Source organism: Stigmatopora argus, chromosome 17, assembly GCF_051989625.1.
Source record: "Stigmatopora argus isolate UIUO_Sarg chromosome 17, RoL_Sarg_1.0, whole genome shotgun sequence".
NCBI lineage: Eukaryota > Metazoa > Chordata > Actinopteri > Syngnathiformes > Syngnathidae > Stigmatopora > Stigmatopora argus.
Genome location: NC_135403.1, coordinates 1,408,658 through 1,421,256, shown reverse-complemented (window position 1 = coordinate 1,421,256; position 12,599 = coordinate 1,408,658). Strand labels below are relative to the sequence as shown.

Sequence of the window (12,599 nt, the reverse complement as noted above, 5' to 3'; positions counted from 1 at the left end):
ACAAAAACCTGCACCCACAGCGGCCCTCGAGGACCGGTTTGGCCATCCCTGGTCTACAGGGAGTATAGAAGAGGACTCAGTACACAACCTTGAGGGGAGCCAGTGCTCAGTGTAATGGAGGAAGAGATGTGGGGACCAAGTCTAACAGTTTGTGGACGGTTGGTTAAGAAGTTCTTAATCCAGCAGCAGATGGAAGAGGATAGTACAAGGTGGGAGAGTTTGTCAACCAGAATGTCCGTTATTATAGTGTTGAAGGCTTAGCTATTGTCAAAGAAAAGCATCCTCACATAGTTCCCTTGGTGCTCCAGGTGGCTCAGATCTGTGTGTAGAGCTACAGCGATGGCGTCCTCTGTGGACCTGTTTGCTCTATAAGTAAACTGGTGAGGGTCAACTGAGGGAAGGATTGTATCCCTGATGTGGCGGGCGACCAACTTTTCAAAGCACTTCAAGGGCACAGGCCAAAGTGCAACAGGCCTGTAGTCATTCAGGCTGTCAATGGTTGGCTTTTTAGGGACAGGGATAATGGTGGCAGATTTCAGCCAGGATGGGATGATGGATTGTTGCAGGGAACATATGAAAATATTTGTGAAAACCCCAGTCAGCTGGTCAGCACAGGCTTTGAGCACCTTCCCAGGTACTCCTTCAGGGCCAGCAGCCTTCTTGGTGTTCACAATCCACATTACCTGCCTCACTTCATGTTCCTGAAGCTTCAGTGTACTGCTGCAAGGTGGTGGATGTGTTGAGACTGAATCCGATTTGTCAGTCTCAAAGCGGGCAAAGAAACGGTTCAGTTGCTACTGAGGCATATGTGTTACCAGACATCTTATTATTGTCATTGTAAATGCTAATGTCTCCTATTCCCTGCCACATTTTCTTTGGGTTATTTTCTGTGAAGTGCTCCTCAATTTTCCTTGTATATGCTGCCTTGGCCTTTTTAATGCCTCTCTTCAGGTCTGCTCTGGCAGCTCTGTATTGTAACTTGTCCCCTGGCGGTGTTACGGCATTTAATGAGTGCCTGTGTCTCACTGGTCATCCAGGGTTTTTGGTTAGGAAAAACCTGGAAACGTTTATTAACAGTGACAGTATCCATACATTTTTTAATATAGGAAAGTACTGTCGGACCCTCACGCCGAGGAGCGAGGTACCTGCAATTGGCGGTCCTCCTCTTCCCACCCCTTTAAAATTTCCCACATTGTCACGCTGGGTCTCAAAGGGCGACATTATTTTGCCCAGCTTCAAAGTGGTCGCCATCATCCAGCCCCGTCTGGAATAGGCAGCCGTCATTCTGCCATGTACCAAGATGGCTGCTGTCACTGCGCCACTGCTCGAAATGGTTGTTGTAGTCACGCCATGACACGTGATGTCCTTCGTCATCCTGCCATGCTCGACCGTTGGAGCTTTCTCCGTCCCGCCTCCACCTCCCCCGCCGCCGCGGCGCACGTCACCGCCTCCGAGCAGACGCCGTGGCCTGGCAGGCAGCTGGAACGCCAGTCTCCCCAGCATCTCGGGGAGGAGCATGCCACCGTGTTCCCGTCAGAATTATAGAATTTTTGGACGACATATTGGTCAAGGGAAAAACAAGAGCTGAAGACCTGAGGAATCTGGAGGAGGTACTGAGCCACCTGGAGAGCAACGGGGTGAGAGTGAAAAGAGCAAAATGTGACTTCATGCAGGAGAAAGTAGAATACCGGGGGCATCTGATAGATAAGGAGTGACTGCACCCCACTGAGACAAAAGTTGCAGCCATCGTTAATGCACCCCAGCCTATAAACGTCACAGAGCTACGGTCTTTTCTAGGACTATTAAACTATTATGGTCGGTTCATGAAAGACCTGTCGCCGGTGCTGCAGCCGCTACATCAATTGCTGAAGAAGGAAGTTGATTGGAAATGGACTCCTAAATGTTCAGCAGCATTCAAAGATGCAAAAGAACAGTTAGTAAAAAGCTCAGTAGTAGTTCACTGTGACACCAAGAAACCCCTGAGATTAGCTGCAGATGCATCCCCTTATGGAATCGGGCGGTCATGTCTCACTTAATGGAAAATGGGGATGAGAAACCGATCGCATTTGCGTCGCGTACATTGACAGAGGCAGAAAGCAAATACAGTCAGATAGAGAAAGAGGCTTTGGCCATAATTTTTGGCTTGACCAAATTTCATAAATATTTATATGGCCGCAAGTTCAGTTTATTAACTGGCCACAAGCCCCTTCTTGCTATTTTGGGACCCAAGTCTGAAATTCCCACTTTAGCTGCTCTGCGAATGCAGCGCTGGGCGCTGAGACTGATGGCTTATGACTACAGTATAGAGTACAGAACGTCAGCAGGAAATGCCAACGCAGATGCGTTATCTAGACTGCTGGGGAAGGAAAAGGATAACACAGCGGAGGAAAACTGCATCTTCTATTTCTCAGTAGTGGATGAGCTTCCCCTGCAGGCTACAGAGATCGCACAGCTCTCAAGGACCCAGTGCTATGTAAAGTACTGGAGCTGACTCGGTCTGGATGGCCAAGTCATAACAAGGATGAGAGACTGAAACCATACTTTTTCAGGAAAAATGAACTGTCTGTGGAACAAGGTTGCATATTGTGGGGAATTCGAGTTATCATTCCACCAGCACACCGAGAGCGACTACTGCATGATCTTCACCAAGGACACCCTGGAGGATGCAGGATGAAAGCCTTGGCCAGGAACTACTTGTGGTGGCCACAGCTGGACAGTGAAATAGAACATACAGTACAACAATGTGAAGCCTGTCAGAGTGTGAGGAAACTACCTGCAGCCGCACCTCTACACTTCTGGTAATGGCCGACTAGAGTTTGGCAGCGAATACATATTGACTTTGCAGAGAAAGACCAACAACACTTTTTAGTATTAGTGGACAGTCATTCAAAATGGCTTGAGGTCATTACCATGGCAACAACCACAGCAGCCAAAATGATTGAGGTGTTGGGGAACATCTTTTCTTCCTACGGTCTTCCTGAGGAGATTGTTTCTGACAACGGTCCTCAATTCACTTCGCAGGAGTACAAGACATTCCTGCTGAGCAACGGAATAAAACAGATTTTGGTACCAGCGTACCATCCCGCTTCCAATGGAGCTGCAGAACGAGCAGTTCAGACAGTGAAAGCATCACTGCTGAAATAAGTGCTCGAGGAGAAGAAACAAAATGTCACAATAAAATGCAGCACAGGCTAGCTAACTTCCTGATGGCATACAGGAGTACACCGCACAGTGTTACAGGATGTGCACCAGTTGAACTGTTTCTCAAACATCAAATCAGGACCAGGTTCAGCTTACTGAAACCAGATCTCGCTCGAGTGGTGGAAGCAAAACAACGGAAGCAGAAACACTATCATGATAAAACCGCCTCCAAGCTGAGACATCTGTCTGAGGGTGACTCAGTCCTGATTCGGAATTTCCATGGAGGATAGGAGAGGTGGACAAAGGGAACAGTGGAAAAGAGACTCGGACCAGTCACCTACCTGGTATGGAATGGTGTGAGCCGACGCTCGATCCACATTGATCATCTGCTGTACAACCAACCGCCCAGACCAGAGACATTGGAGCTTCCGGAGGAGCAGCTACCCTGTGGTGGTTCATGCAGATGTGGGGGGAAAGGCACACCTGGAGCAGTAGATGGTAGCCCGTACTCACCTGAAGAGACACATGTAACATCTTCACCAGGCTCAGTGGCCCGTGACAAGACAGTTACACCTGACAACCGAGCAGTCAGTTCCCCAGAGGTGTTTGGGCGCAGGTACCCAGTTAGAGATAGAGCACCTCCGAAGCGACTAAATTTGTGATCGGTCAGTTGTGAGGAACGTTGTTCCTAAAATAAAAGAGTTCCTGTTCATACAAGAATGTGAAAGAGTTCCTGTTCATACAAGAATGTGAAAAAGAGTTCCTGAGATTGGAATGTCAAAGACTGAAATATTGGGTCTAATGGTTGTGTTAGCAGTAATAATTAAGTTAAAATTTGAGAAGTAAAGTTATTTAAAAAAATAATGAGGCAAAGATAATTTTTGAAGTTAAGTGTTAAGTCTTAATAGGAACTTCATAGTTAAAGGGGGAGGAGTGTAATATATTGATACTATAACTGATTAGTTGCCTCAAGTGTGTTTAACCACCGCCACCTAGTGACCATTGTGTAATACAGCGTTACCAGGATGTTGTGATGTTTTGGTAGTTCTGAGTGTGGCAATAAAAAGAGTTACACACGTGTGAAACTTGGCTCCGCCGTATATTGCTGTTTTGGATATTTTAACAGTTATATAAAGTGCAAAGTTATCACAGTCTCGAAAAAGATCAACGCATTGCACTCTTCTTCTTTAAAATGCGATCTTCTTCGGGTCGTTCCCAAAAACCGAGCCTCGCTCAAAATGTACGGCCCCCCGCTGGACATATTTCTAAATACAAGTACGTAGTACAATGTGCTGCCAATGTTTTATATTTTTTATTCAATATTCTTATATATGTACACATACACACTCTTTCTACGTGCCTGACACTGAGAAAAAACAACACTAGAAGACTTACTAAAAGTCAGACTAGAGGGCTTAGAGAACAATACCTGAAAATGCCATGGAACACACTTACTTCTTCTAGTGATGTGTGCCAATAAGAACAATATTTTAATTTTAAATAATTTCCCATTATTTTAGGGAAATATATATTAAAAATGATTTGCTGAGAGTCTTAATTCAAAGATTAATCTCAATGTTTTCTATGCTGGTGTAAGTTTTCTGGAGTAGGATTCCTGGATTTACAATTTCATTACAGTACTTACTGTTATAACTACTTTTTTCTTCTGTCACGTACTGTTCTGCGTGTGTTTGGCCGTGAATAAATGCCCTTGTTATTCCTAGAATGCTTGTAACAACTTAAAAGTCAAAAAAACATTCCTTTCCCCTATTCTCCCGGACTGGGGCTTTCCACAAAGATTTTCAACTGTCCGTTGCAACAATCCATCATCCCCTCCTGCCTGAAATCTGCCACCATTATCCCTGTCCATAAAAAGCCAATCATTGACAACCTGAATGATTACAGACCTGTTGCACTTACGCCTGTGATCATGAAGTGCTTTGAAAAGTTGGTCGCCTGCCACATCAAGGACACAATCCCTCCCTCAGTTGACCCTCACAAGTTGGCTTATAGAGCAAACAGGTCCTCTGAGGATGCCGTCGCTGTAGCTCTACACACAGCACTGAGCCACCTGGAGCACCAGTGGAACTATGTGAGGATGCTTTTCATTGATTATAGCTCAGGCTTCAACACCATAATTCTGGCTGAAAAACTCTCCCACCTTGGTCTATCCTCTTCCATCTGCTGCTCGATTAAGAATTTCTTAATCAACCATCCACAAACTGTTAGACTTGATCCCCACCTCTCTTCCGCTAATGTACAACATTATAATACCGGACATTCTGACTGACTAATTGTCCCACCTTGGACTATCCTCTTCCATCTGCTGCTGGATGAAGAACTTCTTAACCAACCGCCCACAAACTGTTAGACTTGGTCCCCACCTCTTCCTCCATTACACTGAGCACTGGCTCCCCTCAAAGCTGTGTACTGAGTCCTCTTCTGTACTTCCTGTAGACATACGACTGTACACCAACCCAACACTCTAACTCCATCATCAAATTCGCCAATGACACCACTGTGGTCAGACTCATCTCATGGGGGATGAGTCTGCCTACAGGGATGAGGTCAACGAACTGTCTTCGTGGTGTTTGGTGAACAACCTCACTAAACACCACGAAAACAAAAGAAATAATCCTGGACTTTTGCAAACATAGATCTGGCCCCACTCTTCATAAATGGAGTATGCGTAGAGAGGGTCCGGTCCTTCAAAGTCCTGGGGGTCCACGTCATGGACAAGCTCCCCTGGTCTACCAACACCACGGCAGTGTTGAAGAAGGCCCATAATAATAATAATAATAATAATAATAATAATCGGACAAGCCTACTTGACATTTCCTGGGAGTAATCAGGAGGAACTACTTGGACACTAAGCTTCTGGTAACCTTCTATGGAGCCACTGTGGAGAGCATCCTGGCATACTGCATTACAGTGTGGTACGCTGGAAGCACGGCAGCAGACAGAAAAGCCATGCAGAGTGATCAATACCGCACAGATCATCGGCTGCTCTCTGCCCTCACTGGATGACATTGCCAGCCCTCACTACTCAGCAGAGCCGTGAACATTGTCAGGGACCCTTACCACCCAGGTCACAAGCTGTTCCACCTGCTGCCCTCTGGCAGAGGCTACATGTCTCACAAAACATGGAGAAATAGACTTAGGGACAGTTTTTTTTCCCAGAGCCATTAGGGCTCTGAACTTACATTAGCTCGACACACAATCGCTTCTGTGCAATAACTTCAGGGGGTGCAATAACAATGTGCAATATTTTAGAATGTGTACTATTTTAGAATATTCCAAGTTTTCTTTCTATCATCTTGCTCGATCATGACTTTTTTAATTTACTCTTTTATGTTTTTATTGGAAAAACATGCACTTTGTGGAGTAGGACCACTAATTTCGTTATACGCAGTTGTTGTATAATGACAATAAAGGCTTTTGACTTTACTTTGACTTTTTACCATTGAAAATGAATGGGAACTGAATTATGTCTAACAAAGAATCCCCACAATTAAATAACAAAACAATCTAAAAAGATTGTCCAATATTTTAAACAAACCTAAACTTTGTATGCAGATGGTGTCTGATGAGCATGCGATGGTCCTCAAGCTAAATGCGGTGTTGACCGATTCTCTATCTAGCCTACGGAGGGATTCCGAGAGCCAAAGCAGACTTCGCCCGGACAAACACAAAGGTAGAGCAGTTAGAAAATAAAAACCACTAGCGACCTTTGTTGACCAATCTTTGCTGTTTAAATTGCATCTAATCCCTTCAGCTCTGGTGCCAAAAGACTGCAGTGAGGTCCTGGAAGCAGGAAATTCTCAAGATGGCATCTACTCCATCTTTCCCATTCACGAGCCCGCTGGCTTCATGGTTTACTGTGACTTGAGCACTGATGCAGGAGGCTGGACCGTACGTACTTGTGACTGAGCAACACACTGAAAAAAAAAAGTCGGCCAGCCGTTATATTAGTCGACCTTTAGATATGTTAAGTTTATACATTGACTTTTTTTAAGATCAGCCAGAATATAGCCGATAGAGTAACTGTTATGTTCAATGTTTGGGTGATTATATCTTATCAGTTCACCAATATATTGTCTGGGCGATTATATCTTATATCAGTTCACCGATATATTGTCTGGGCGATATATTGGGACAATTTTCGTCATACGCAGCTGAGTATGATGAAAATTAGGCTTTTGTCGAGTCAATGATGATGACAAAGCCCATGTCCGATTATTATTATTATTATTACAATATATTAGAATTATATTTAGCGGCCGATATAAGAACTGGCCAATATACGTTATTTTTTCAAGATATGCAGATATTACCCAATACTATTCTAAATAGGCGGCCTGGTGTCCGAGTGCTTAGTGCCTTGGCCTCACAGATCTCAGTTCTCCCCGAGTTTGCGTCCCACAGTTTTGTGTATCCTGGTTTCCTCCCACATCCCCAAAACATGCATACGAGGCTGGTTGGCCACACCAAATTACCCATAGTTACGAGTGTGAACGTGAATAGTTGCCGTCTCCTTGTATCCTGTGATTGACTGGCCACCAATTACGCAGTGTCCATAATTGTCTAGAATAGGCTCCATCACCCCGGTGACCCCTGTGAGGATAAGCGGTAAGACAAATTATCGAATTCTGAATAGACCTAAAATGAGACATTGTATAGAATTCTAAATTTTTGGAAAGGAAAAAAAATCGGAGCAATCTTGCAGACGGTGTTTTGTTTCAATTAGTCACTCTATGTACCTACTGGCAACATTTGTTGCCGCTTGCAGAAGTTTTATGGGAAGTAGACCTACTTTAGAGACTAGTTTGAATGATTATACATATATTTGGCGGTAATATGTAAGGAAATTTATCTATTTCCAGGAAGAATTGGATTTGTCATGTCTTCAACCAGAAGGAGCAGAGGCAAATGATGCCATGTCTCTCATCTCATTTTCCGAACTGCTTCATCCTCATTAGGGTCACGGGGGGTGCTGGAGCCTATCCCAGCTGACTGACGGGGGACACCTTGAATTGGTGGCCAGCCGATCGCAGGGCACAGGAAGACGGACAACCATCTGAACTCACACCCATACCTAAGGGCAATTTAGAGTGTCCAATCAGCCTACCATGCGTGTTTTTGTAATGTGGGAGAAAACCAGAGTACCTGGAGGAAACCCATGCAGGCCCGGGGAGAACTTACAAACTCCACACAGGTGGACCGACCTGGATTTGAACCCAGGACCCCAGAACTGTTTTTTTTATTGTGAGCAAAAAAGGACAGTGATTTTGGCAACATATGTTGCCACTGCGGTAAAATGGGTTAATCAAGAATATTCATACATCTATCTTCCATACCGCTTATTTTTTTCAAAGGTTGCGGTTGTGCTGTAGCCTATCCCAGCTAACTATGGGCACCAGGCGGGGGACACCCTGAATCGTTAGCCAGCCAATTTCAGGGCACAAGGAGACTATACACACTCACACCCATACCTTGGGTCAATGTGTCAGACCAGCCTAACAAGCATGTTTTAGTAATGTTGGAGGAAACCGGAGTACCCGGAGAAAACCCACACAAGCCCAGGGAGAACATGCAAAGTCCACACAGTGAGTACCGTCCTGGGATCGAACTCTGAACCCCAGAACTGTGAGGCTGACGCGCTAACCACTCGTACACCAGGCCACATATAATTATAACACTTTATTACAAATTAAACAATACAAAACAATTAAAATAATTATTGATTTAATGCCCCGCGATCTGCATGAGGATCAGCAGTACGGAAACTCAATGAATGTTTTAATGCATTTGCATAATCATTATTATTTATTTATTTTCATATATGCCCCCCAAAAAGTTGGTCTCATTGATTTGATTTGAGACATTGGTCTCATTGATTTGATTTGAGACATTGGTCTCATTGATTTGATTTGAGACATTGGTCTCAAATCAGTTGACAAAATTGGCTTTTAGACAACAGTGAGTGTGTGCGTGTGTGTGTGCCAACAGGTGATCCAGAGAAGACAAGACGGCTCCGTCAATTTCTTTCGTGGTTGGGACGCATATCGAGATGGCTTTGGAAAAACCACAGGAGAGCACTGGCTTGGTCTGAAAGGCACACACTCAAACTTGTACAAAATACCCAAAACTAATACCAAGTGACACTATATCATTCATTTATTCATTCATTCTCCATACCGCCTATGCTCGCCTATGCGTGGGTTGCTGGAGCCTAACCCAACACTCTTCAGGCGAAAGGCAGACTACACCCTAGACTGGTCGTCAGTCAGGCGCAGGGCACAGAGAGAGATGGACAACCACTCACATTGCCCCTGAGTGGAAATCGAACCCAGACTCCCCGCACCAAAGTCAGGCAAAAGAAACATTGCATCATTGCACTATATCACTGATGTTCAATTATTCTCTGTGTTTCATGAGACTCATTAATTTCCATAGGTAAAACATTTCAAATTTCAAAACATAGTTTTTCCCTACAACTTATATCCTATTAATCTTCACATAATTGTAATTAAACATTACATAATTCTCGCGACCCTAATTGAAGATAAAGCGGTTCAGAAAATGAGATGAGACATTACATAATTTACAAAAAAAGGCAGGAAATGAAGACGCACAAAAATCTATAGTTTTTGCCACAGATGTACTGTTTCATCAAAATACAAAAAACACATACAAAATATCTCCATTATTTTATTTGGCCACATTCATTCCCAGTTGGACCAACAAAAAATTACAGGCCTGAAATCAATGTGAAAAAAACTGAGGTAAAGTCAGAAAACCATTGAATACGTAAAAACTGTTAAAATGTAAAACATTCTATCAAAACTGAAAATGCTGAAAATTAGAATAAGCATGAAACTGTGAGAAAAAATTCCAAACTAAAAAAAAACACTTATTTCACTTTTTATATTATTGGTTTATATTGCTTCGTTCAAGTAGTACAAGTAAAAAACATTTGAGATAAGACTAAGGCAAGCATTGGTTCTTTCGCCTGACTTCAGTGTGGGCAGCGTGTGATTGATTCCCACTTGGTGGCAGTGTGATTGAGAATGCAACAGGTTGCTTGTCTCTATATGTGCCCTACGACTGACTGGCAACTTTTCTAGGGTGTAGTCCAACTACAACCCGAAGTCTGCTGAGATGGGGTCTAGCACCCAGCAACTCTGACAAGGATGAGTGAAGTTAAAAAAAATGAATGAAAGAAAAGACTACTCAAGAACTGAGTACCAGTTCAGAATGTCGCATTCATTCTTGAAACAATGTAATTAGTGGTGTGGCCAACAATTGCACACTTTAACAATAACGTTACTTCAAAATGATATTACTTCATATAAAGCGCAATGAAGAGAAATGTCTTAAAATCAACACAAAATTATTATTGTACTGGAACGAACCGTGGAATGTCCCAAAATGTGCAAACACCACAAAATGAACAGGAAGTGACCAATAAGGGAGAAAGAACGAGAAACGCCTAACAATCAAGAGAAAGTGATACAAATGTTTTAGAAGTGACCTCAGAACAGGCCAAAAATAATACAAAAAGTGACCCAAAATCAACAGGAAGTGACCACTGTGTGGCCTAAATTTACAGGATGTGACCAATAAACGGTAAGTGACCCAAACATGTATTTAAATCAAAAGGAAGTGACCGTGGAATGCCCCACAATGTGGAGGAAGTGAACAAAATATCAACAATGACTTCATGTGACCATTGTATAGCTTCCTTTGCGTTTGTTCTACAGATGCCACACGAGCATAACGGTGCATGTGCTTATTTCAGGCCTGCAGCGGATCTACGCCCTGACACGCTCGGGCAGTTACGAGTTGCGAATCGACATGGCCGACTTTGAAAACGCCACGGCCTTCGCCCATTACGCCGAATTCTCTGTTGGCCGCGATTCGGTAAATCCTGAGGAGGATGGGTATCCCCTGGATGTGGCCCACTACTCGGGAACCGCAGGTACTCCAACCCGAAAATCGGAACCTGGCTACGGGTAGATTTTTAGTTTGTGTATCCACAGGCAGTGGTGGTGAGAGTAGCCAAAATTTGTACTCAAATAAGAGTAGCATTACTTTAAGTACATTACTAAAGTACAAGTAGTCATCCCAAAAATGCATTAAAGAAAAGTAAAAAGTATTCATTAAAAAGGATACTCAAGCACTGTGTAACTGCTTTTAATGTCAGATTTATTTTTAAAACAATGCAATCAGTAGAGTAACCAAAAAAAAAGATTTACTAAATAGGCTTGAAAAAATACTCAAGTACTAAATGACTTGTTCGTCATCTCTGATTTATTTCATTTTATTTATTACTGATTCACTTTACTTCATTCCAATATAAGTAAATAAAAAGTAGCATTACTTCAAAATAGTATTACTTCAGTACCAGTAAAAGTAGTAAAAAAAAATCAAAAGTACAAGCAAATTGGTAATTGGTATAAAGAATAATTAGGTACAGAGTAACTGCTTAAAATGTATTTCTTAAAACATTGTATTCAGTAGAGTAAGGTAACCAAAAATTAATCATCAGTAGTTTCGCCAAATATTGTACTCGCTAAGACTAGGCTTTGCAAATAACTTTACACAAGTTAAAGTCAAAATAGTCGCCCAAATAAATCAATCGAAAACAAGCTTAAAGTATTTGTTAAAAAGAATACTCAAACGATGAATAACTTCATATAGTAGCACAATAATAGCAATTTAGTAGTCAAAATGGTGGGAGGGGCTTCTCGTCTGACCTGGCAGACTCAAACGTTTGATGAGAGTCTTTTGCGGACGCCTGGCGGAGTCACTGGTCAGAAGGAGTTTCAACTTCTCTCTCTGACAAGGCTTCACCCATGTCCAGGGAGAGACGGAGAACATTGAGTCAGAATGGACCATGTTCTTCATCTCTATTACGGGGCGGCTGACTGGAGCTGCAGCCGTAATGTAGTTGTTGCCTTTTATGGCAGCAATCCTGTTGTGGGGTTGTCTTGGTTGACACACCTCTGAAACATCGCATGGACATCGGGGACAAACCAGGGTGGTGTTTTCCAATTATAGGTGGACCACACACCTACCTGGGAAGGTCTATTCAGGAGTACTAAAGAAGAGAGTTTGTGGAGAAGTGGAAACTCAAATTTAGGACCAACAATGTGGTTTTGGGCCCAGCCGCAGAACAGTGGATCAGCTCTAAACCCTCAAAAGGGTTCTCAGGGGATCATCGGAGTGTGCCCAACCAGTTCACGTGTTTTGTGAACTTGAAAGTGATCAAACCTATCACCCGACGAGTCTTGTGGGAGGTGCTCTGAGAGAATGAAAACCCTGATACAGGTTAAACCAGTATAGCCAATGTCAGTTTGGTCAATGTAGTGGATCCTTTTACAGTGAACATTGTACTCCACCAAGGCTGTGCAATGTCGCTGGTTCTGTTCCACAACAAAATCCAGAATAGAAGC

At 43.2% G+C, this 12,599-nt stretch overlaps 1 protein-coding gene and 1 long non-coding RNA gene across 2 annotated transcripts in view; one reads left to right on the top strand and one right to left on the bottom strand.

The window, feature by feature from the left end:
* Positions 1 to 12,599, bottom strand: part of LOC144091824 (uncharacterized) — a 46,435-nt gene that overhangs the window by 9,512 nt on the left and 24,324 nt on the right. The window contains exon 2 of the long non-coding RNA XR_013305882.1: positions 3,483 to 3,654. This is a non-coding gene — a long non-coding RNA (uncharacterized LOC144091824). The remainder of the gene's footprint in view (positions 1 to 3,482; positions 3,655 to 12,599) is intronic.
* Positions 1 to 12,599, top strand: part of LOC144091819 (fibrinogen C domain-containing protein 1-like) — a 45,186-nt gene that overhangs the window by 23,681 nt on the left and 8,906 nt on the right. Inside the window, exons 4-7 of the mRNA XM_077624471.1 lie at positions 6,718 to 6,835; positions 6,917 to 7,053; positions 9,151 to 9,247; positions 10,943 to 11,122. Coding sequence (XP_077480597.1) covers positions 6,718 to 6,835; positions 6,917 to 7,053; positions 9,151 to 9,247; positions 10,943 to 11,122 — 532 coding nt within the window. The remainder of the gene's footprint in view (positions 1 to 6,717; positions 6,836 to 6,916; positions 7,054 to 9,150; positions 9,248 to 10,942; positions 11,123 to 12,599) is intronic.